The sequence below is a fragment of the Cataglyphis hispanica genome, chromosome 23, assembly GCF_021464435.1.
Source record: "Cataglyphis hispanica isolate Lineage 1 chromosome 23, ULB_Chis1_1.0, whole genome shotgun sequence".
In the NCBI taxonomy this organism is placed as follows: Eukaryota; Metazoa; Arthropoda; class Insecta; order Hymenoptera; family Formicidae; genus Cataglyphis; species Cataglyphis hispanica.
This window is the reverse complement of record NC_065976.1, coordinates 1157254-1183649: the sequence shown is the minus strand read 5'-3', so window position 1 is coordinate 1183649 and position 26396 is coordinate 1157254. Positions and strand designations below refer to the sequence as shown.

Below are 26396 nucleotides of genomic sequence, written 5' to 3'. Positions count from 1 at the left end.
TTTTTTTCTCTCTTTAAACATTGATAAATGCAGGTACAATTACTTTCAAATGTTTGTCGTATGCGTATATGATTTATACTCAAGGAGATAATATATTTACTTATATGTCTACTTACCTATTCTTATCAATATTTAATAATCGCTTTCTTTACATGCGTCTTTTTAATGTAGCCAGTCACAGTGTACGATCATATACCTTTTTAAAAGCTGTCGTATTTCTCTCTTGATAGGAAATTCAATCTCTAAACTATTTATAGACGCGAGTCGCGCGTCGCAGAGTCACATTTATTGTGCAACCGCACTTCGAGATGTGCTCTCAAGAAAATTCGTTCAAGGTCTGTGCTTTCGTATCTCAAAGAACGGTCTTCGCAAATAGCGTACGACCGGCCACGTTAGTTGTAAGTAATGAAAAAATACGGGAAATATTATATGACACCGGTGAGGATGTTACGAGATATTTGTCGGAGGTGAGTTTTTCGGGCGTAAATTATTAATTAAATAAAGTGCGAATCGACATATTTTTTTTTTTAGAAATATCTCGGAATTCGATTTCACGATTACGGCTCGTTGGTGCTAATGCCCGGAATAATAGACTCCCACGTACATGTAAACGAACCCGGTAGAACCGAGTGGGAAGGATTTGACACCGCTACACGAGCGGCCGCGGCCGGTGGTGTTACCACGATCGCGGATATGCCTCTGTAATGATCTTTATTCTTCTCCGTCGATCGTGTGTTCGTGAACGTTTAACAATTATCCTTAAACTTACGTTATTTATCTCATCTGTTATAGGAATTCTATTCCGCCTACTACTACCTTAGACAATCTCAAAGTTAAGGCGACGGAAGCGCGAGCAAAAATATTTGTAGACGTTGCGTTCTGGGGCGGTGTAATTCCAGGAAATCAGGTATATTACACAGGGAAGTCTTTAGATAAAATTTTTGCATATTTGAACACACATTATATATTACATATGAAAAAAAAAAATTATCCTCGAGTAATGACGTGGGGACAGATGTCGCGAGAAATCAGCCGAATCGAGATTAATTAGTCTTTGATGGATAGAAATGCCGTGAAATAAGACATGCCCGCTCGTACCACCTTAAATCACAAATGCGCGTTTTATACGTTATTTTCCGTCCATTGTAATAAATTTACGAGTTCTTGTATTATACTTACCGCGGCAAAAGTCGTCATTGATAACGGAACTAATTTACCTGCTGTCAAACTGCATGGTAAGCTACTTCGATAAAATGTTGTAATTAACAGCGATTTTAGTCTCGGTGAGTACATATACCATTTTGCCGCATAACTGCAAAAAAAAATGGATGTTGACATTGATAAGATATTGGCGAATTTTATCTAAAATTATTTTGTCTTTTCTGATTTATGAGTGAAAAAAAAAGTATTAACATTTTTTAAGTGTGATTTAAAATTAAAGATATTATCTTAAATATTGTTTTATCTAAACTATTATTTCGAAGTCGTAAATAAATATATTTGAGAGTATAAAATAATTATATTACGCTCGATAGAATATATTCTGACTTTCGTCTATTAACTTTTGACCAGAATAACACATTATCATCAATTGTAGTAACGCTCCCATGATTATAAATGTAAATCTAATCATCTCTTCCATTTGGTCTAATACATAGACGATCTATAATATTAATATTAAGAAATATTACTTATAAAATTTATATGATAATATAAATTTTTTATACAAATTTCATTGTTATGTATATTTATTTTAAATAGCAAAATTAAAATTTAGTAATTTTTGTATCTAATATATTTTCTTTATAAAATCTAAGTCAATATAGCAAATATGTATTGTCGCGAGAAAGATTTTATTTTGTCTCTGAGAAATTCATTTAAAAAAAGCTATTTATTTTTGTTTTCTACTTGAATGATAAATCTTATTGAGAAATAAATGTTTATAATAAATAAGACTTACTCGAATTCCAATCAGACTTAAGGTTGCACCAATCAATAATAAAAAAAATATTGCAACTGTTTGATGCGTCGAATTCAATATATCGACAAATCTAGGAATCACAATCGTAGTAAAAACAATAATATTGTATTAATTTAACGCATTATATATACAAAATTGAAAAATGATTCAAAATGCCTTACTTTAACGCAAGCTGATATTTTTTTAAACATGTAATGTACTCCTGATATATCGCTTGTTCATCCGACAGATTAAGTTCTTTGTGCATGCAACATTTGTGTTTTTCTACATCTAGTTTTAACGTGATGTTTTCAATTTGCTCACTATGAAATATACATATGATTCTTACGATACGCTCCGCAAAAAGCTTCAAATATCGTATACACTTACCCGATAATTGCGAATAAACTGCACGCATGAGTGGTGCATGTGAAATGCATTGTGTCAGCAGCCACCATAATGCTTATACCCACCACAATTATAGCAGTAGTATAACAAAAAAGTGGCAAAAAATACTTGTCTAAATCTACTCTAAATTCGACTTCGATCGCCAAGATTCGTGGACGCGATTCGTTAAGAGGCAACACGATGTCTAAGAACGCCGGTGTCAACGGGATCGCTATAAACATTGAACTCAAAAGATACATCATAACTGCAAAATTTTATGAAAAATATATATATATTTTTTTTTGTACATTAACAATCTAATCAAAATTATACTTTCTAGAAGCCATCGGTAATTTTGTCAGACTTACATAATATAGGATGTACTCACTTGAATAAAATATCGTAAACTTTTGCGATATGTTGGAATAATTTTTTAGAATTTGAACTTCCAAATTATTCGTAAATATATTCCAATGATCGTTCATAGCCTCGTATAAATATCGAAACTGTTGGTAATAACAATATCTATATCAAAGATAAATAATCTTTCCGAGATAGTGATTGAGAAAATATAAGCAATGCATCTCGTTGATTTGAAATATTTACCTTGTTGTGATTCCAAATCTCATTCCATAGTCGTACTAGAAAAGCAGTCGTTATGACCAATTGATAGCAACCTTCGAAAACCATTTGCGCGTCGTCCCAATGATCGTACAACATTAATATCTACGTACGCAACATCAATCGTGAACCGAAACACATACAATAAAACAATTATATTGATATGCTAAAATCGTCGTTAAGCGCGTTTTGATTGATTACCTCGAACGGGTAGTAACTAATTTCAAGCACGAGATAAAAGATCGGCAACAAATTTCTCACGAGCTTACTTTGGAACGGCCAGAGGCCCAAGCGCGACAAAAATATTTTATTGGCATTGTATTCACGCAAAACATGTATCAGCATATCCTAGCTTTTTGTTCGAGGGCTACGATACAAATGACACGTCTTGCATGTACTATCGGCCCTTTGCTAAATTCGTTGAAAATTATTAAGTGTCACAAAAATAAAATGTCAAATATGAAATACATAGCTATCCCCGCCATATAATAATACATTTGTCTTAAAACCAAACTGACATTCTCGTATCTTACAGTGGCATTTGTCGCATATTTTTTTCAGCATAATAATCACATATGCAAAGTGATATTGCGTGACGCAAGTGCAGCGAATATTCTATGCGAGTAATAATAGCGTGAGGGAAAATGAAATAATATGCACTGCCATTCAACTGCAATTTTACATTTTTAGTGTGTGCTTTATTTTTAATAAACACAGGTGCAGTCTTAAAATTGCTTCTTGTGTCCAGAAGCGGAAGTAGCCGGTTAATTTTGATTAACTCGGCAATTTTATAGCACGATTTGCAAGGAACTAATGCATAATAGGAGCAATAAAAATATAAGCGTATCGGCCCAGTCATATATATAAATATAACTCCGTGCATCTATCCTTTGCTACATACACAATAATTTTTTTCTCTACAAGTAAAAATGTCTGGCTTTGTTCTATAATAAATTAAAGTTTTTAAAATAACTTTACTTTTAAAATAAACTGTAAAATAAAGTAAGTAGGAGAAGTTTGAAATATTAATTTGCTATTTAAAATAAGTTAATTTATTTATTAGAAATATTATATATTAATTACTTTTGCTAATACAATGGAGATATCTATTTCTTACAAAAATAGACTATATAAATCATTATTTTCGATTCATCGTAGTTTGAAATAGTATTTCATTATTATTTTTTTCGTATTATTATTTTTGTATCATTTCATAGTGGCATTTGTTATAGCAATAATATCGCATGACATGAGTAGAATGTTTGTCAAGGTTTGTTGACAAGTAACAGAGGACACTATGAAAATAAATAATATTGTGAACGAAAAAGTATTTTATACGTTATTTTCTTATGGTTGCGATCAATCTCTCTTATACGTTGCAATTTTTTTAGCACGAATTGCGATCGTTAGTAGACGCAGGTGTAGTCGGTTTCAAGTGCTTCTTGTGCCCGAGCGGAGTGGACGAATTTCCACACGTCTCTGTGGACGATGTGGAGAAGACCTTAATGGAATTACTCCCTACAAAAACTGTACTAGCGGTACTTGTGCTATGTTATATCACTTATAATATTTTTATTACATCTGTTCATATTACGAGAATTAATCGAGCAAATGTAATACTTGCAGTTTCACGCAGAATACGAACAGAATGAAAGAACGAATTCATTAATTGGTAATAATTAACGTGTAAATAGCACTTTCATCTAGGATTACACAGTTTTTTCGTATCGTATTTTCAGACGATCCAAATTTGTACGACACTTTTTTACATTCCCGACCTGACCACATGGAAGTTGATGCTGTAAAATTAATCTGCGATTGGTGTACAAAATATAAGTAAGAGATTTATTGTTTATTCCAATGTTCATGTAAAAGTGATGTTGTATAAAACTTTCTAGCTTTCGATGCCACATAGTGCATTTGTCAAGTGCGGAGTGTTTGGCATTAATAAATGATGTTAAGGCTCGTGGTGCACCTTTAACCGTGGAAACGTGCCATCATTATTTAGTACTCGCCGCGGAGGAGATACCGGAAAGTTCTACTGAATTCAAGTGTTGTCCACCGATTAGAAGAAAAAATAATCGAGTAATTGTATAAACAAAATTTCTTATCTATAAATTTTTGTATAAATTTTTTCTATCTCATCTTATTATATTTTATTTCTCGATTTTCTATCGCAATTTCAATCTCATAATTATATTATATGTTCTTTCCTTGATAAGATTGATTAGATTTCTTAAACAGTTTTTGAAAAAGTTTGTTCTGTATGTACCTGTCAAGTGCATAAAGATACATAATAGATTTCTGTAATTTTATTTAAATATGTGACTAGAATCGGGCTTATTCGGCGAGGCAAAATAATTAATATTACTCGAAATTTTTTAACGTTACATGTGTTCAGGAACAATTGTGGCAAGGTATTAAAAGCGGAACGTTGGATATGATTGTCTCGGATCACTCTCCTTGCGTGCCAGAATTGAAAATTCGTGGAAATTTTTTGACCGCTTGGGGTGGAATCTCTTCATTACAATTTGGTGCGTGTTGATATAAAAATAAATTTTGAAGTGATTCATCACAGAAAATAGTATGAAATGTGATACTGTGAGAGAAGCAAGTAAGTAAAACAAAATCAAAATGTTTTACAGGATTATCGCTGATGTGGACAGCCGCAAGAACGAGAGATATGTCACTTTCTGAAATTTCAAAACTATTGAGCAGTCAGCCTGCAAGATTATGCGGTCTCGACGATCGCAAAGGTAATCTATCGGAAGGAATGGATGCGGATTTCGTTATCTGGCACCCAGAGGAAACCATCAAGGTCAGTTCTGTCATACACGTTATATTTCAAGAAAATAGTCTGCGTAAACAAGTCATCAAAGAATTTATCTTATTTCCCTAGATTGAAACAAGTAATATTTACCATAAAAACAAAGTGTAAATTAATACTGATTTAAGAAATGGAAAGTATATGATACAAATTTCAACAGATCTTGCGAGTCGCATATTTAATTTTGCAGTTAACACCGTATCAAGGAAAAATTTTATTTGGGAAAGTGATCGCAACTGTCCTTAGGGGACAATTCATTTTTAGAGAAGGAAAAATTCTCGAAAAACCTGTGGGAAATTTATTGTTGAATGCAAATTTTTTGCAAGCGATAGAAACTCAGTAAACTTTATTTCACTTTGTAGCTCACAAGTCTTTCACTCTCTTATTTCTGTTTTAACATGAATTTTTAGCACAACAAAGAAAAAAGAGAGATATTTAAATAATAAATAGAGAAAAAATTTTCGTGTACAAATAAATCTACAATTTTATTTTATATCGTTAATATAATAATATAATAATATAATAATATAAATTTGTATCTTTTGAAGGGCCTTCCTAAACACAGAAGATTAATATTTATATACAGAGTGGATTCAAACGTTCTGGTCAAACTTTGAGATTTTATAGAAACTTTTTGTTCAGAATTAAATTTCCTATAAAATCTCAAAATCTGACCGGAACGTTTTTGTCCACTCTGTATAGAAACATTATTGCTCATCCAGTATTAGGAATATCTGACGTCGATATTGTGAAACAGTTTCAAAATTCGAGAGAAACATATTCATAAAAGTGAAACTCTTCAGCGCCGATATGGGCAACAGCAAATCTTGTCTGTGCTGTATATTGGTCAATGGGGCACCAATATTCACAACAAGTCGCACGACGTTCCTCGAGAATGTATAAAGTGAAATGGTTCAGTTTGTAGCGCCGACATTTTATCACTATTGTTCTTTGACATTTATTTTTTGACGCTTAATTTGCAGTTTATATAAATAATCTTCACAACATGAGACAATAATTTCGCAAATTTTAAGATATAAGTAAAATATATTAAACCTAAGAGAAAACAATGTCGTTGTCGAATATGATTTAATGTGACATAAATCAATATTTTTTTTGTAATATCTCTTTTTTTCTTTTTCCTTATATACTTTATAATCCATGTATATAATTTTATATTATATATAAATTTTATATAAATTTTATTATATTTTATAATATATGTAATTTATAAAATTTTTTTCCATTTTTTAAAATACATAGCAAGAACATTATACATTTATTTCGTTCATTATACATATATTTCATCCTGTAGTTACAAACGCAATGGTGAATCTTCCTCGAGGAGGATGGGAGTGACCATTCACCGCTCTGCTACCATGCATCTGCGGTATAAAAGCAACGTCCGTTGTCGCGCGCTCAGTTTCATTCCGGAGTAACCGATTGCGAAGCAACGCTTTCAACGTGAGTATCACGTGGCAAAAAAATCTTGTCCGGGAAAACGAATCTTGTTTTTCAAAAAAATTTGCTCACACGTGTATCTCGTTGCTATAATTTTTTTTCTCAATTATAAGTTCTTGTGCGCTTTTTTATCGCTTCTACGCAAAGTATATATACACATGTTTAAAAAAAAAGGACGATAAGCGTTAACGCGTCGCACTTTCATGCAAATTTTGATAATTTTGTGACCATAGCTGTCGATTAGAAATATTAATTTTATTATAAAAATATCTCTTTTATCACAGATTATTGTTCAATTAAAGTTTTTTTCTGCTTGTACTGTGTATTGCAAGCTACGACGCGACAAAGTTCTTAAATGTTGTACTGATTCCATGCCCTCGACCATTAAGGATCGGACCATCACTCAGCATCGCTTTCGATGCCAACGAAACTCTTGTTCCAGTGACCAGCATTCTGTTACATTATATTTTATGCGAAACAAATTTATATTTATGCGATATTAACAAGACATCTCATACAATCGCTGCATAAAAGAAAAATATTTTTTGTGTAATGTGATAATTATGAATATTACGTGCTAGATTGCGAAATTTTTTAATTATTACATATTTGATTTAGAGTCTTCATCGCCTCCGATTATTTAAATATTATAATATCTGCTTAAAGTTTAGTTTTAAAATATTAGAACTTCTTTGAATGACGTGAGTTCGACAATCTGTTTTCTTATTTATCTTCAGATGAAGTATTATGTTATAATACTGGCCGTGTTACTTCTGGCGGGCGTGATCCTGGCTTATCCGCAGAAAGACGGGCAAATCTTCAGCAATGAGGCGATACGACAAGCTCAGAATACCTATCTCATCCCTAAGGATGCGACTATACAGAAGGTCCAAGAAGGCATCGAACTGGCCGCTTACGAATCAATCCCCGGCGATCAAAGGATCAATCTTTTCGAGATCTTGGGCGAACATGTGCCACCCGAAGTGGTGAACAATCTTCAGACCCAAATCGATCAAATAGGTCGAAATTAGATTCCTACAATCGTCGTCATCGTCATCGTCGTGTAAAAAATAATCATGTTCTATCTCCTATTCTTCGTACTTGTAAAAATATTTATGAACATACCGTTTTTGTACTTTGCTTTTGTATGTCGTAAAATTTTCTTTTGATATGTAGAATTTTTTTACTTTTCGTAAATAAATATATAAGGAAAACAGCTCGTAAGGATATCTGACATCACCTGCCGCGATTACGCTAGTTCATGAAGAGATAATAACTTATTGATGGCATTAATAATGCGCGGATGGAGAGAAATATAAATACTAAAATGTATTTTATAACAATTCCATTAATATGTAGATAAAAACTTTAAAATCCTATTTTGCATTGAAATTGGCATACCTCGAAACGCACAGTTTGCACATCGCTAAAATAATCACGTATTCTCGTAAAGATCGCTTAGTTTGAATTATGTATAGCTACACTAATGATATATGTCGTAGAGAAAGTTGCAATACTCGTTAAAGAAGCGTACTTTCACTTCTTGTATTCGTCATCACTCACTGAATAACTCTTCTATCTTCTATCTGTCGTTTATTGCACATGTCACAGGAATTTCAATCTAATCAAGGCACGATAGGATTATGAGATCGTATTTTTCATTTTTTTGTTCTGTGCTAATTTTATTGTCTCTTATTATAATACATATCCATACTGAACGGAAAGTGCCGATTTATATTTATTTTTGTAGAACTTTCACTTTCTTTTATATATACAGCCGTTCGTGCGTGTGAATGAGGTAAATCTATCAGAGAAGTCGTTATATAACAATATACAGTTCAATCACCTTACGCTGTGTTACAAAAGTTTAATAAAAAAATAGTTACCTTAGAGATGATGTGTCCTGTCTCATTTTCTCTGTAATCTCTCACACATACATTGTACTAAAAAATCATGTATATATCTAATAATCTATATAATAATACTATTATATAATATAGTGATGAATTTCTCTCACGTAAGTAGGGCGTTTTAATAAAAACAATCATTTTCATGTATCAACATTACATACATTTTGGAATATAAAAACCACAAATGACATTTGTACATTAATGATAAATAACTTAAGAGCAATGTTATTTCAGACGTTAAGTGTACAAATCTCTGAGAACTAGGCGCGTAAATGAGTTTTGGATAACATTCAATTCATTTCTTCGAATCAATAAGCCTTTCATTTTTTCAGCATACACATAATGCATGATGAGAGAAATTGCAAGTATATTTCCAACTCTTTAAATAATCAAAACAGATAAATAAATAGCCAAGAAAAATTCACTATCGGGATCAACATTGTATGATGAATCGTATTTGCCATGTTTACATTTGCCTGTCTAGTACATTGTCTTGCATTTCTATCATTATTTTCTTTATATAGCTCGCTATATATTAGAAATGCTTGTGTTAATGTTACTTTATTACATCATATTTCTTACCAATAGATACGAAATTTAGATATATCTTTCATTGATTCGAAAATATTACGAGATAGAGGGTAAGATTTTAAGATAATGCCTCTTGGAAAAAAGGGATATTTTTAATTTATTCCATTAATTCATTATCTATATACACTATATGCGTTGTTGAAAACTTATTAAAACGGATGTATATTTTTATAGTGACCCTTACAGTATCAAATGAGGAATGGAATGAGATATATATACTTAATCTTAAAAACTACATTAATTACCAAAAACACAAAAATTATAAAATAGAAAAAGAAAAAAGTAGTGAAGTTCTCTCTTCGGTACCTTTCTCGGTATTTTACTCGGTACTTAAGAAACAGATCTGAAATCTAATATATATGCATTCCAACATATTTTCATATAAAAAGTTTTTTTTATGTACATTTAAAACGTGATTGAAGGATATATCCATCACTGTTAAGATCGATGTATGAATTTATTGCGTATAACAAACTAAATATATGAAAAGTTAAATATTCGAGAAGTCAGAAAGAAAAAAATACAACGCCATAAATAATTAATTCGCTCCTGCTCATTCAATGCAAGAAAATGTACTATTTTTATGGATCAATTGCTATATCTTAAGTAAGAAAGATTTACTTAGAATCAGCATGGTTTTTGTTGTGATTTTCTGAGTGCTTCCTTTTCAGTGCGCAGATCCTTTGCATTTACTTTCTATAAATATTTAATAATTAAAAATGAATAAATGAATTAAAAATGATAAATATTTATAATCATGAATGTTCTAATAATTATTTACCTAGATTTCTTAGACGACCTATCATTTCTTTCCGAACTTTCTTCACGCAAGCGTTTTTTACTGTTGGATGAAGAATGCGACGACTTACTTTTATCGCGCTTATCATGTTTGTCATTCTTCTTGGGGCTAAACAAACAAATTTCCAAATTATGACATCATTAAAGAAATAAAACTTAACGGTAATCACCTGTGTTTGGATGATTTGGAAGGAGACCCCTTCTTGTGCGAGCCCCCACTCCGTGATCGATCCGTTCTTTAATTATTGAAGCACAAAACTCAATATAATTTCGCAAAGAAACTTGTACTTTACATAGGAATATATTATTTTTAAGCTACAATAATCATATTATATTACCTATGTTTGTCTGGTGATCGCTTATCCTTACTACTGGACGAACTTTTGCTCTTTGAATTCGCGGAACTCTTGTGCTTATGCCTTATAAACAAAACAAAAAATATATGTATTCACAATATTCAATAGATACTAAAATATCAAACATATCTATGCATAATACCTGTCTTTTGAAGGAGATGGAGATTGTCTTCGATTTGATTTCTTCTTCTTGCTGGAACTATAATCATCACGATAACCATCTCCTCTCTCCTTGTCCTCTTCAGCCGCTTCTCGTTCCAAATCTGACCAATCTTTACCCGATTCTTCAGAACTGCCTAATTCTTCTTCTAACAAAATACCCCAAACAAAAAATATAAAATGAGTTAAAAAATAAGAGAAATTAATAAATATAATTAGATTATTAAGAAATTAATAAAACATAATTTAGGACAGCAGTACCTTCACTGTCAATATCTTCGGAAGCTTCAGAGTATTCACTATCATCATCAGATTCTTCCTCACTCTCCATATCAGATGGCTGAAAATAAATCAAAATACAGACAGAGAAAAAAATATGTATATATAAATATTGTTTTTTTGCGTTTTTAGAGAATTCATAGAAGATCTCACCTCGTATGCATCATCTTCTTCCTCCTCTTCATCTTCAACTTCTTCATTTTCTGCATCACTTTCAGGATCTAAGAAGGTCCAGCCTCCACTTTCAAAGAATCCTTCAGGATCATCTGTTATAGTCTTCATAATCTTTGTCCAATTTAAAGATTGAACACCTTCCGAATATCGAATATCACATGAACTAAAAGAAAAAATATATTCTATAAATATAATAATTACAGTACATATTGTATATGTATATGTTGTATATATGTGATGATATATTGTTAACTTTATGTTAAATAATATAACATCACTTACTTTAACCATTCCTTGACATGATCCAACATATTCATAGGAATGGCATTTACCATCGCTACCTTTCTGTGATAATCTTTGAAGACAAAAATCATGTCAAAGTTCTTCAAATGGAATTGTACTCTTTCAAAATGAACCAATTCAACATCTTCCAATGTAATAACAAATGGAGGCTAAAATTAAATGTTGCATACAATGTATCATTTACTTAGTTTTGAAATATTGATTTTATTAATATTTCTATGATTTTCATCACAATATATTTTTATTACCCATTCTGTGAGATTAACCAAACATCCGCTAGTTGGTTGAAGCAAGACAGTGCTTCTATATGGTGCACCAGGAAAGCCCAAGTCCCGAAATGGAGTATCAAATTCAATTTCTTGCTTTGTCATTCCTTCAACCTTTATACAATTCAAGATATAATATTATTAGTATAATTAAATATAAGCCCAATAATCTATAATTTCATACACACACCTTTTCACAGAAACTCCTAAAAGCAGTTTTTAATTTATGTCTCAATTCTCGTTCCGATTGTTCAGCAGCAAGATCATCGCGATCATGCATATGTTGATGTTTACCTAAATCTGTAGTAATTTCTCCAACTTCGGTGTAAAATTGTACATCTACATGTTTCTTTTTACCAAACATAATAGCATGCTGAAAATATAATAAACATTTATATAGTTATGTACTATACAGATGCAGGAAATTTGTAGATTATATTAAAATAGAAATTAATATTATTTTTGTACATAATGTGACAATTAAAAAATATTTCTCTGTTAGATTTTCATTATAATACATACTTTTAAGTGGAAATGAAGCAGTATAATCATTTCACCATCACATGGCTGGAAGAAGGCGTTTTTAATGTTATTATAAAGAATGTCTACTTTATCACCGCGGACCGAAGTGTATCGAAATCCATTTGTGTGCGCTTCTAAACCACCCGTCATTCTCTTTGTAACAATATTTGGTCGAATGTATAGATCTTTTAACTTTGGATTGCCTTTATTTTGCGACAATACTAAGGTATCCTGTTTTACAAGATCCTCCTTCTCTCTTTCTTCTGCTTCTCGATTCTTGAACTTCTTTTGAACCTCTTTAATTAGCCTAAAGGCTGTATTTAAATTTGACGACGGTGCGGAGATCTCACCGGGCTCTTTGGTATTTGTACTTCGATATGTTACTTCTTTAACAAATGTTGCATCAGGCTGAGGGTAAGATCCACCTTCGTTTCGCCCCATTGTTGCACCAGGATGAAAAAAATTTATTCTAAGATACGTATAATCTCCCTCTACCGACTGTGAAATGTTTTTAATTGTCGATATGTGGAAGGGTACTGGAATACCAGAAATAGGTAAAATCACGGTCTCATATTTCTTATCCACATATAACTTTAACTCTTTAACCTCTGGTTCACGTGGCATGTGGCTCAAACTTTTGTATGATACTGTGGATTTACGTATTTTCTCTTGTTCTTTGCCGCCAGATTGTTGGGCCAATCGCGCCTTAGCAACTTCGTTCAATTGCTGAGCTAATTCTTTCTGATGTTGCTTTCTCTTCTCTTCTGAACTGTGTTCTGTTCTCAATTTAGATTCTATTACAGCTGTTCTTTTTCCACGTCCTAAGATTTCTGGCTTTGGCTCATTTTCTTTTCCACTTCCCTCTTCCTCTTCATCTTCTTCATCTTTTACATATATGCCTATATTTTTCACTTTCTTTTTTGATGGAGTTAAATTAGTAGCAGGCTGTCCTTCATTCACCAGAACTGTATCGCCTATAAAAAGGGCATATATTTTCCCTTCTTTGTCTGTTGCATCTGGATTGGTAAGATTTGCAAGACCAACATTAACATTGAATACCATGCCCTTCTTTGCTATTGCATTAGTCTTTGGGCCTAAGAGTAAAGAACTTTCTTTAAATTCAATACCCATAGCAAATCCAAAATTCTTGGTCAAATGATTTAACATTTCTGATTTCTCTTCTTTTACAAATTTAATACCAGCCTCGTAAACTTCACTTATTTTTGTTCCTGCAACTAACTTTTTCAAAATCTCCTCTTCAAGTTGTAACAAAAAATTGTAATTTTCCTATAAAAATATATTATAAATTATAACATAGAGAATTTTTATAAATTGTATTTCATATAAGGGCTTATACATGTATTATTATATAATTAATTTTATATATCATTTCCAACATACCTCAATAGTCTTTGTGGGATTAACCAATAAAGTTCTTACTATATTTGAACAATAGGATTTATAACGTGCTCCCAATGAACAAACAATAACTCCAAAGTGAAGAGTAGTATTTTTGTCACTAACAGCACTAAATTTAAGTGAATAATTTCCACCGCTTTGTATAATAGCAGGATAACACATATCAACTTGTGTAACATCTACACCAGATACATATTTCTTATTTGTGATGGCTGTGTCTACGCCTTCTGCCAATTTTGAATGTTTAACTTTCTGAAATAAACAATTATACATTTTTTTTATATTTTTCCGTTTGTAATTCAGTTATAACCTCATATACAATTATTGAAAAAATATACCTTGTCTGAATCTATAATTTCCATTATCTGATCTTTCAGATATTTTGTAAAAACGTCTACTGATACAAGACAAGCTTTCTTTATAGTAAATATTTCGCTGTCTTCTTTTGGACACATAACGTAAGCAGCCGCAGCACTTACATCAATCTAAATTTACACAGAGAGAAGAGAAAAAGATAAATATTTTGATTTTTAAATTTATATATACTTATTGTATTATCTTTTTGTCTGACAAATATTTTATATGCTTACTGTATCAAAAGATTCGTTTTTTAAAGCAGCTCTCCAGGCATCCATAAACGCACCAGGATAATTCTCCTTCAAAAACACTCCCAAAGTTTTGCCCTTTTTGCTTTGTTTCATTACTTCAATGAGTTTTGCAAAATTTGCTTTGTCTTCATCACTCTTTAAAATGTTCAAATAGTGCTTAGTGCCATTGACAATTTTGATAATAAAATTTTTTATATAAATTGTACAATATACATACTCTATCTCTCACAAATAACTTTACAGGCGGTACTTCCGTATCTTCGGTTTTATGATTTTCCACTTTCCTCAGAAATTCAATCTTCTTCTTGCTAGCCAAGAAATTAATAGACTCCTCTGCCAGAATCATTATTGTATCCGTAAGTTCATAGCTGAGTAGCCATGTCTAAAAAATTTATACAATTATATTAAATTAGTTATTTTCTACTCGATGAAGAATATAATTTACCTTGATAATAAATATGTTCAAGTTTATTTATTTTTCAATCATTGATACAACTGTATGATATACCTGACCGATAAATCTATAATCTAAATAGATATATTGCATAAAGAATGGTAAATGTTTACTCTTAGAAAATATCTTCATATTCTTGTGATAGATTACTTGTAACAAGTACAGAAGATCTATAATTAAGATTTATATGAGAACTGTCTGAAATATACATACTTGCAATGCTATGGACTTGCTGTAGACAATGTCTTCGTCGGAGCCGACAGCGGAGACGAGACAATCCATTTTACCGAAACTGTCATCCGTGCCGACTTCCCCATCCTGTTGACAACAAAAGATTTCGAAATAAATACAAAGCTTGGCTCGCCGGGATACCAAAAACACCGCGAAACACGTGCATCTCCCGCGCACACATACACAGAGCACGCTTACCTTCCACGCGGCGTACAGACGCTTCATGCGTCGAAAAAACATATCTTTGTCAAGAGAAACGTTTGCCATGATTAATCAGCAGCCGTTACACCGATTCCGCTTATATAGGCTGCGTTCAGCAGAGAAAAGCGTTCAGCGAGCGCTTTGCGCTGCACCCCCAACAGTTTCGAGCAGTTTACGGTTTCTGCTGAACAGACTTTTATTGTTGGTAGCGCTACCACCAAGATGGCGTCGACCAGCGATATAGGCGCGCTCCGTTTGACCATGAAGTAAGTAAGAAGAAGTAAGGAATTGGTATCTTTATTTTTAGTCACGTGATGTTTTTTGGCGCTGAAAATGAGCGTCGAACGTCAGCGTGAAAAGGCACCTATCATCTGCGCTCATTTGACACTATAATATTGAAAGCGTTTGACTGACCAATCGGAGCAAAGATTTCTTGCCCGATTGCTCAATCGAACGATTGCGGCGTCAAATGAGTGCGGAACCATAATATGCCATTCTATCTTCTACCTTGAACTAGCATTTTTAACTATAAAGCCCAATCTGCAAGCACACACACATATACACATGCGCGCGTGTACATATACTATAGGTAAATCAGGTATAGATATATAATGCATTCACTCACCAACTACACACATCATTTATATATATATATATGTATATATGTATATATGTATATATGTATATATATATATGTATATATCACATATACATGTATAACCTGTACATACAACCGCGTTTTCTACTAGGCGTCAAACGTCTTTCGGGTAATCGGGAATATCGGGATGTTAGAGCCGATTAGGGCTCTCGTTTCGCGATAAAACTCGCAAAGCACGGCTGCTTAATGTGTACTATTTAATTTTCATCTTATCTACGTGTACGTATATGTGTATTGTACATATATAGATACATACATATGCTGCATCCGAATAGATCGCATATATATTTTTGTAAGCTTTGTCGCGAAATTGCTTTTTATTCCAGCGATTGATTGAACTATCGCTACTTGTGTCCGGGTCGATTATTAATTCGATGTTGCCTTATTGTTCGGGAAGTGTGACAGAAGCGGAGCTGTATAAAAGAAAGTGAAATTAGAAATTAGTATCGAACAAGTGTTGTGCGATTAAATGCGCGATAGTTGCCGCAACATCAGAATGAAATATGTATCCACTTTGACTGGGGACTGTGCTTAGATTTACACAATTATGAAAAGAAGTTCGAGCATATACTTCACCCGTGAGTCCAGTCCTATTCTGAGGAGAAAACTCGTGGAATATGCCTGAAATAATTTATGGAATCCTGTGTATAGGATCTTACAGCAGTTGCAAGTAAAACGCGCGGCTCCTGTATCATGAATGTGAGTATATTTATCAATATTTGTCAATAATTAATTGTATCTCGAATTAAATCATTTCCAGATGTATCTCTTAATATGATCTTTATTATGTCTGGCAAAATTTGCAAATGATTTTGCATGCTGAGAATACAATATCATTCTTCATCTTCATTATTTGTTGTGTTAATTATATAATTTTTTGTAATTATATATATATATATATATATATATATATATATATATATATATATACATATGTCTTTTGAATATTAATGTATTTTGAATTGAATCCTGGAAAGAACACAATGTATCGGTTGTGTGATAAAAGTCAATTGTAATCTTCTTTCACACATATATATATATATATATATATATATATATATATATATATATATATAAACTATTTTCAGAATATTCCCGTTCTCTCTACATTATTCTGGCATACAGTAGATGGTAATTTGATTATGTAACTGATCTTGAATTATTGACCTAAAAATCTTGATAAACTTGTTTTTGATGACAACTTTGAAATGTAATTATAATTTTTTATCTATTTTTAGTTTGAAATGTTAAATAACACAAACTTGTTTTATAATTTGCAAGAAAGTTTTCTTTTCAGTTGCACTTTCTTATACTTAAACTAGGACATATGTATAATTCAAATTTATGTATTTACAAAGGGATTAAATAAAAAGAAACATGTAAAAAATCTCCAAAAGTGCAGCTAAAAACACAGACCTTTCGTATGACAATAACAGTATATAAATCTCATATTTTTTTCTTTGTATATTAAAAAAAAAACATTTTTTAAATAATATGAGTAGAAGGAAGAAATATGCCATCATAAATATTTTTATTATTAATTTTCATTAATAATTAAAAAGTTTATAACTTACTTTTTCATACTATCATAAAACAGTAATATTATTTATAAGTATATTAAAATATGTTGATAAAACAGTAACATATTTAAAAGTATATTGTTGAAATATATATATATTTTTGTGTGATGTGTATATAATTATATAATTTTTTGTACATTTTTTGTATTGTGCATGTATCTATAAAATTATTGCGTGTTGTATGTTTCATCTATCTTAAACTAATTATTTTGAATCATTAATATGCAATTGTTTTTTGCATTATTTTTGGGTGTATCTTGATTAATCCTAATATAATTTTTCATTCTTTAAACATATTTATAAATAAATCATAGTGAATTTTAGAAAATGTATCAATTAAAAAATTCTTTACAAGTTTCATGTATTGTAAATAGGAATATAATTGTTATTGGCAAATAATTATGTGTTTAAATATTTTATTAACATGATTGGTTTAATCTGACATGATCTGTCTAATCTATTTTTAATTCTCAATACTAGGTGGTCAGCATAGCAGAGAGGTGGTGTCGAGAAGGTGGTTGACACGCCTTCATTTATTTGAGATGATTGAAAGTGTATCACGCAGAGCGTTGAGTGGCTCCAGTGGGAGCTACCACGTTCGTGGTGCTGAACTGGCGAGGAATCGTAGATTAAAATCTTTATCAGCCATCGTTACCTTTCTTGATGATACACAGCATACATTTCAATTAGATGTAAATACAATATTTTCTTGATTTAATGATGAAATCATATTCAAATATAATAAATGTGTATATGTTTGCGTAGAAACGAGCAAAAGGACAAATTCTATTGGACTTGGTGTTTCAACATTTAGAACTTATTGAAAAAGATTATTTTGGTTTACAATACTCTGAAAATGGAGTCAGTACAACTATTCCTACATCGGATACAATGGTAACATTGTTTAAAAATCACAATATGTCATAGAAAATTAGTTATTCTATTTCTTTTTTAATATTATTTAAAATATAAATTATATATTTCAAACATATAGTAATATTTTAGAAAATAATATCAACAAGGAAGTAATTTATTAATCTTATATAAAAATTTTCAGAGATGGTTGGATCCCTCTAAGCCAGTGAAAAAGCAGATAAGAAGTAAGGGTAAAGATCGTATTTCTTAAAACGAAATGTCTTCAAATTATATGGAAACTATATATTTTTCATATCTGTGTAATATCTTTTTTCGTATCACTAAAAATGTACAATATACATTTGTTCTTTTCAGGTGGACATTTCTTTTTTGCAGTAAAATTTTATGTATCCGATCCTAGTAAATTGCAAGAGGAATATACCAGATATCAATTCTATTTACAAATAAGACGAGATATTCTTCAAGGGAAACTTCAATTGCCAACCAGTACAGCTTGTTTAATTGCAAGTTATACAGTTCAATGTAAGAACATATTAGGAATATAATCTATTGATTATATATTTTCTTTCAAAATACAAAACATAAATAGAACAAGTTAATACATTGGATCTTTTTATTTGATATATATAGCGGAATTAGGAGATTATAATCCAGAGGAACATGGGCCAGGCTACCTTTCGCAATTGCAATTGATACCTGGACAAACAGAAGAAATGGAAAAGAAGATATCAGAGCTACATAAGTTACATAAGTTCGTATATCTTGTAATTCTGTAACTCTCAGTATGTTTTTACAAATCTTGTTTACTTTAATATCAGCAAAAGTTTGTTTTTTTATTTATAGGGGACAACTGCCAGCTGATGCAGAATTTAACTTCCTAGATCATGCAAAGCGTTTAGATATGTATGGAGTGGAACTACATAAAGCCAGGGTACATAATAAATATCAAATTTAAAAATATTTTTTATAAAACGAATGTGTCATGTATATAGCATATATATATATATATATATATATATATATATATATATGTATATATATATATACTATATACATGGTATACATGCTATATATATATATATATATATATATAGATACTTTATTTATTTTTTAGGATTCAACAAATAAGGAAATACAATTAGGTGTGACATCAATTGGTCTTGTTGTATTTCAAAATAGCATAAAAATCAATGTGTTTTCATGGTCAAAAATAGTTAAAATTTCTTTTAAAAGGAAACAGTTTTTTATACAACTTCGGCGAGAACAGGTGGGTTTGATTATTTGTTAATTAAAAATGTGCAATTTTTCTCGTGAATTTTAGAGATGTAAATTAACAACTTTGTTGCAGTCTGAAAACTATGATACATTACTGGGTTTTAACATGCAAACTTATCGTAGTTCTAAAAATTTATGGAAAGCTTGTGTCGAACATCATACTTTCTTTAGGCTTCACAGTCCAAAAATGCGACCAAAACGGTTTCCCCTCACTTTGAGTAGTAGATTTACATATTCAGGACGTACAGAATTTCAAACAGTTGAAGACGGGAAGCATAGAGCACGGGTAGAAAGGACATTTATACGGTAATTATAACAATAGTGATTAAATATAATCAATTCTAAATCTTGTAGGAATATTCTTTTTTTTTATAAAGATTATTTAATATTTATAGATCACCTAGCAAGAAAATAGCTCATGCTATTACAACGGGAGCTGTTACCGATGACAAAGGAAAAATAACAATACCTCCTGGAAGATCGTCACGATCTTATGACAATAAGGTTCAATCTCTCGGTGCTCGTGAACCTCGTCAAGCATGGGGTGAAGGAAATCCAAGTGACGAGTTAGTTACATACAATAATTAAAATTACATAAATGTATTCCAGAACTATTGTCACTCTTTTCTTAACTGTGCATAATTAACAGGTGGAAGATCAAATTTACGAATCAAGTTTACAAAATCTATAGATGGAAGAGAGGACAATTGTTCTGGAAAACATACAGTGTAATTTTTTACATTATGAATTGTATAGCACGTCATTTTTATAAAACAAATTACATCAGCAGTAAGAACAATGCGCAATTAATACACATTAATCTTATTTAGTATCCATAGTTTCATTTGTCTCCTCTTATAGTGAAGGTGGTTTTTTATCTTTGAGGGAAGAAATAACAGGAAGCTATACACAAGGTGGAGCATTTTCTCCAGCATTAGGATCTCGAGTATTCAGTTATGCAGACGATGATACAACTGTTGAAAGAAATATTTATGATCTGCCAGATTATAGTGAACCTACTAGTTCGCCAGCTCCGCAAGTAAATATATTTGAATATCCAGACAATAATAAAGACAAAAATTCTATAAATTTGTTATTATTTTAGATATTGGAAGACGGTTTAGTAACAATATCTCTAACGCCAGACGAACAAGGTCGTTTTGGTTTCAATGTAAAAGGTGGATTAGATTTGGATATGCCGATTTTAGTCTCACGAGTAGCTCCGAATACACCCGCTGATCGTTGTTATCCAAAACTGAATGAAGGAGATCAAGTACTTATTATTTTAATATATATCTCAAATTATTAGTATTCTTAGATTTATGCGATTTTGATAAATATAATATCTCTTTATGTATCGTAAAACAGAATGTTTCTCTATGCAGGTTGTTTACATCAATGGAATTGACGTGAGCGGTTTACTGCACGAACGCGTAGTGAATTTAATACGGCAATCACGTGATCGTGGATCCGGCGAACTTACATTAACTGTCAGACCAAACGCTCTATATAACGCACTAGCTGGTACTGACGAAACCTCCGAAGAAGAGCCGCCTTACAGGTATAAAATCTCATGTTATAAATTCTTTCATATTGAACATAATTTGTGCTAAATCTAATTTATATACATACAATAAATATATTGTTTTTGCAAGATATGTGCCTGATGCACCTCATGCAGTTATTGGATCCGATGCGCTGGCGCAATCTATGTTACTGCTTGCGGATGGTCTGGCGAGTGGTGCTCTTATTGCGCAATACGAACAATTGTACAGGAAAAATCCAGAACTAACGTCTCTCGAATCGAAGAAGCCGGAAAACCAATCGAAAAATCGATATCGGGATATATCACCATGTAAATAAAAATTTTCAATTTGATTATATTGTCAAGTTGGTCAAAAAAATTTACATGTAGAGAAGTAGCAAAATGACAATATCTTGGATTAGTCAATGCGTAATAATAATACAATACATATATCTTTTTAGATGACGTTACTCGAGTTATTTTGATGGGATCAGCAAATGGAGATTACATTAATGCCAATTACGTGAACATGGAAATACCTGGTTCAGGTATTATTAATAGGTACATCGCTACGCAAGGTCCTCTGTCTTCCACCGTTGCCGATTTTTGGCAAATGGTTTTAGAAGCCGGTAGCACGCTTGTCGTTATGTTAACGACTCTAGTTGAACGTGGTCGTGCAAAATGTCACCAATATTGGCCGGCATATAACGAGACGCTTACATTAAGAAATCTCACACTTACGTCTACTGCAGAAAATGTCGAAGATACATTTATTTTTAGAGAATTTATACTTCGTGATGTTAATGTGAGTAAAATTTCATGCTATTGCATACAATTAGTTATATTTCCTTCAGGACAGATAATAGTATATAAAAAACGTATATGATAGTATATAACAGTACGATAACAGTAAGATAAGAGTATATAAAAAATAATATGTATCTGTTAATATAAAATAAACATTTTTATATACATATGTTTATATTTTGTATTTTTAATAAATTAATTTGCATATATATATATATATATATATATATATATATATATATATATTTATTTTTGCAGACTGGAGAAGAAAGGGATATAACACATATGCAGTATTGCAGTTGGCCTGATCACGGAGTGCCGAATGATTGGCGACAATTTACTACGTTTACAGAGCGCGTTAGAGCAGCTCGTACTGGAATAGTCGAACCTGCGGTTGTGCATTGCTCTGCTGGAATAGGACGAACCGGTGTTTTAGTTTTAATGGAAACTGCACTGTGTTTAATTGAAGCTAATCAACCAGTGTATCCATTAGATATTGTACGTTCTATGAGAGATCAGAGAGCAATGATGATACAGAATGCTGTAAGTTGATGATCTCATATTGCATCGTTTTTTATCTTACATATATTTATATATATTTAAATAATGTAAAATATTTTGTCTCTATTTGAATGATATCTCTTTTCAGAGTCAATATAGATTTGTGTGCGAAGCAGTCCATAAAGCCTATAGCGAAGGAATAGCTAAGCCACTTCCAGAGTTCAGTAGATGAAAATAAGAATTATTTGAAATGGGCAGCATGTTGTAATTATAGCCATTTCTTCTCTTACATCTTGCATCAAGCATCATGTCATTAGAAGGTAGTTTTATACTTTGACAATAAATATATAATATATATTTAATATAGCATAAAACGAGTACTAAAACAGACATTTATATTGTAAACTATATATCTCATTTATACATAATACTGACGTCCAATTCTCACTCAATGTTGTACTAAAAATTGCTATTTCTTTCATCTTATCATATGCAAACGGTCGATTTAGTACTCTAGTGTGATTAATTCCATTTCTTCACACACAACATTGTATCGTACAAAATGTGATCATATTTTTTTGCTTTTATCCATGTGAGTATATATTATAATATTTTATAATAATTTAAAAATATTTTATAATAATTTAAAATATATAAACTTTTCTTCCTACATATAACTCAATGTACGTAGAAAGCATCGAAAAGGCAATGTATTATGATATATCGAATTTGTAATGAAAATAGATTTAGTTATATAACAAAAATTGTAAGGTACAACGTATAATTTCAATGCAATTTTAAATGCTTTAGATAACGAATTCAGTTTTATTTAAAATAATTTAATATATATAATTAAATTTTATATACTATTATTAAATGGAAATTTTGTGTATATGTGCTTTAATAGTCAACATAACAAGAGCTGCTATTATATTATGGAAATAGTGGCACATATTTCTACACACACTGACTTTTTTTTAGATTAAAAGTCGATTCTTTTTTTGTAAACATTTTTTACACACGTATTATTTTATATTAAAATTTTATTATTTTTGACATTAGAGAGGAGAAAAAGATATGTTAAAAAGACGATATGAGATCAACAAAAAAAAGAATAATATTAATGCATAAATTAATATATTTACACCTCAAATTAAAGTACAATTACATAAATAAATGAGAAGTTTATATATAGATATGATGATAAAAAGAAGTATGCACACAATTTAAACAAAATATACACAAATTAAATAAATTTTAATATACTAGATATTTATATAGCAATTATCACATCAACTATCAAAATGTAAACTTGAGCGATTTTAAAAATAATTTCTTTATATAATGTAAGTCCGACGATAGACTTAATTATGAAGATAATGAAAATGGAAAATGCGATAACTGATAGCTTCGTATCAAATTCGTGCTGTGCGTTCACCAAGGAATCATTATCATTAACAATTGACATGATAAAAACTGAATCTAATTTGTTTAATAAAATGTGAAACATGATCCATTCGTAAAAATTAATCATACAGAAGCTATTTAAAAGCACAAGAAGTACAATCTTCAATATTGGCAGCTTAAGGCAAGCTATTATATATAGTTATCTTGTTTTGTATAGAAAGAATATGGTTGTATTCAAAATCAATCAAAAAATTATGTAGAAATCATAGAAGTGTTAGTTTCTTTTAAAATTTTAGTTTCTTTTTTATTCTAGGAGATGAAACAGACAAATTCCAATATTCTGGAAATATAATATTTGACAAAAAACGTTTCACATTTTTTCCAAAATATGCATATTGATCAAAATATGTGTATTTTGTGTGTGACTGTTCTTTCGGAGATACTGTAGATGTTTCATAGATTATTTAATTTTTATGCAGCTAACAAGATAAATGTACTAACATATCTCTATATGAAGTTTCAGCTTTTTAATTAACTTCACAAGTATCACACTTTTTCTGTTTAATATACTTACTGAATTTTTTATAAATATATAATACCTCATCACATGTATTATATATATACACGTACACTGTTTAACATAATCTATTTTTATAATAATATGAAAAACTGGTACTACAAACATTATTGGAAGGCTAGCGATCTGTAATCTTTCATGCATGGCAAGAGAATAGAAATTATCTTTAATTGATTTCAAATTAATTATATACATGGATATAGCAATTTTTTCTTTCCATTTCATTTATATGCAAAATTTTTTACTAATTAAAATAGACCTTTATTCTTTTTACAGTGCATGAGAGAACAAGAGAAAAATGAAAGAATTATAAATCTATCTTTCTGTTGACATAAAATAAGTCTTTAATTCGGCAAATATATAAATTAAAATTATTCAAAATATTACATTATGATATACGAAAAAGAAAAAAAATTAAAATACGCCACTAATATATATCATAAAGTATGTACATATTAGAAAACAATATTAGTGTGTAAGTAAATTATACTTTTCCTGGTTTATTTTACATTTTGCAATATATGTATATGTGCGCACGCGATGCACACACACGGAGTCCCTATAATTTATTATACATTTATATTATTACACATTATATAAAAAAGTTAACATTTTGTGTAAACATAACATTATGAATCAAACAATATAAGCCAATTAAGTTTATCAATTCAACAAAGTAAAATAAGCTGATTTCAAGAGAATGCAAAATGTGTGCACATCAAAACAAATGTCTAATATAGTAGGTAAAAAATAAAGACGATTACATATATAAGTATTATATATATGTAATAGGAAAAAAAGAAAGAGAGAATTTGATACAAACACATGTCAAAAGTTATATATTATAGGTTCCTTATTATTTAAATTTAAATAATTGTGTACTTGTCTGCAAATGTGAAATGCGGATCACAACTGTCCATTTTTTGCATGTATGCAAATGAAAGTATCTTTAATTGCATATATGTTATATATCAATGTCTTCATAACTGCAATAACATTACATTGAAATATTTTTCCAAAAAACTTGCTCAGTATATTGTGCATGTCGAATTAAAAAACAAATAATAAATAAACTTTATTAAAATTTATTATTTTAGATATATTTATCAGTCGAAATTTTAGACTGTAGTGCCTTGTACATATTCTCCCCACATAAGCGCAATCGTGTTAAACATACTAGTAAAATATCTAAATTACATGTTGTAATTCTGCTTCCAAAAGCATTAATGATATATAAACAAATACAAAAGTAATTAGTTTTACAGAAATCTTGATGGTAATATTATTATTATAGATGTCTAGTCTCATTTTTATACTTTTGGAATATAAAATAAAATTGTTGTAAAACAATTTTCTTTAAATTATCTCTTTCCCGAATTATTTCTCTTATAATTACAAAACAATTATATTATAAATATCATTATTTAAAATAATTTATATATCTATGAACAGAAGGAATGAATGCTATTAAATGTAATAATTAATGCATGAAAAAAAAAATATTCTTTAAGTAGCAAATCTTTTCTTAGAAAAATTTTAAGTCAAGTTATTTAAACAGAAATATCGATATAATACAAAATATCTCTAACGTTGATAATTTATTTTTCATTAAAGATAGAACATTTTATTAAAATTGAATAAAAAACATGTAGACAAAATGAGA

General features: G+C 30.4%; 5 protein-coding genes across 8 annotated transcripts; 3 read left to right on the top strand and 2 right to left on the bottom strand.

Annotated features, from left to right (window-relative positions):
• The first annotated feature begins 275 nt into the window (after positions 1-275).
• LOC126858007 (allantoinase) lies at positions 276-6327 on the top strand. Its single transcript, XM_050608005.1, has 11 exons — positions 276-467; positions 532-701; positions 793-907; positions 4360-4506; positions 4595-4640; positions 4708-4804; positions 4867-5053; positions 5370-5502; positions 5614-5786; positions 5868-5900; positions 5986-6327. Exons 1-11 carry the CDS (start codon positions 309-311, stop codon positions 6136-6138), a joined length of 1413 nt encoding a protein of 470 aa, XP_050463962.1. The 5' UTR covers positions 276-308; the 3' UTR covers positions 6139-6327.
• On the bottom strand, positions 924-4085 carry LOC126858030 (odorant receptor 63a-like). The gene is made up of 9 exons (XM_050608039.1): positions 3170-4085; positions 2954-3073; positions 2736-2853; positions 2351-2612; positions 2143-2283; positions 1961-2051; positions 1527-1663; positions 1180-1312; positions 924-1101 (listed from the first exon to the last, which is right to left on the bottom strand). The coding sequence occupies exons 1-9, from the start codon at positions 3311-3313 to the stop codon at positions 1048-1050; spliced, it is 1200 nt and encodes a 399-aa protein (XP_050463996.1). The 5' UTR covers positions 3314-4085; the 3' UTR covers positions 924-1047.
• A 111-nt stretch (positions 6328-6438) lies between the features above and the next one.
• Positions 6439-8472, top strand: LOC126858028 (uncharacterized). The gene is made up of 2 exons (XM_050608037.1): positions 6439-7259; positions 7994-8472. Exon 2 carries the CDS (start codon positions 7994-7996, stop codon positions 8285-8287), a length of 294 nt encoding a protein of 97 aa, XP_050463994.1. The 5' UTR covers positions 6439-7259; the 3' UTR covers positions 8288-8472.
• On the bottom strand, positions 8221-15771 carry LOC126857990 (FACT complex subunit spt16). 2 transcript variants are annotated; one of them, XM_050607966.1, is made up of 17 exons: positions 15525-15771; positions 15309-15413; positions 14859-15023; positions 14624-14776; positions 14372-14518; positions 14016-14285; positions 12615-13901; positions 12283-12465; positions 12075-12206; positions 11806-11975; positions 11503-11686; positions 11332-11410; positions 11054-11216; positions 10894-10974; positions 10726-10791; positions 10539-10664; positions 8221-10453 (listed from the first exon to the last, which is right to left on the bottom strand). In XM_050607966.1, the coding sequence occupies exons 1-17, from the start codon at positions 15591-15593 to the stop codon at positions 10447-10449; spliced, it is 3387 nt and encodes a 1128-aa protein (XP_050463923.1). In that variant the 5' UTR covers positions 15594-15771; the 3' UTR covers positions 8221-10446. The 2 variants fall into 2 exon arrangements, with proteins under 2 accessions (XP_050463923.1, XP_050463922.1); XM_050607965.1 differs by having other exon boundaries at positions 9838-10453; positions 11054-11219; positions 15525-15770.
• Positions 15772-16267: 496 nt separating this feature from the next.
• On the top strand, positions 16268-25821 carry LOC126857992 (tyrosine-protein phosphatase non-receptor type 4). Of its 3 annotated transcripts, XM_050607970.1 has the most exons (19): positions 16268-16404; positions 16512-16884; positions 17274-17395; positions 18246-18457; positions 18531-18659; positions 18823-18871; positions 18996-19163; positions 19272-19392; positions 19485-19572; positions 19756-19908; positions 19990-20222; positions 20312-20482; positions 20778-20955; positions 21022-21189; positions 21302-21477; positions 21572-21771; positions 21903-22246; positions 22507-22791; positions 22898-25821. In XM_050607970.1, the coding sequence occupies exons 3-19, from the start codon at positions 17380-17382 to the stop codon at positions 22979-22981; spliced, it is 2775 nt and encodes a 924-aa protein (XP_050463927.1). In that variant the 5' UTR covers positions 16268-16404; positions 16512-16884; positions 17274-17379; the 3' UTR covers positions 22982-25821. The 3 variants fall into 3 exon arrangements, with proteins under 3 accessions (XP_050463927.1, XP_050463928.1, XP_050463929.1); XM_050607971.1 differs by having other exon boundaries at positions 16268-16884; positions 18823-18865; XM_050607972.1 differs by lacking the exon at positions 17274-17395 and having other exon boundaries at positions 16268-16884.
• The last annotated feature ends 575 nt before the right edge of the window (positions 25822-26396 follow it).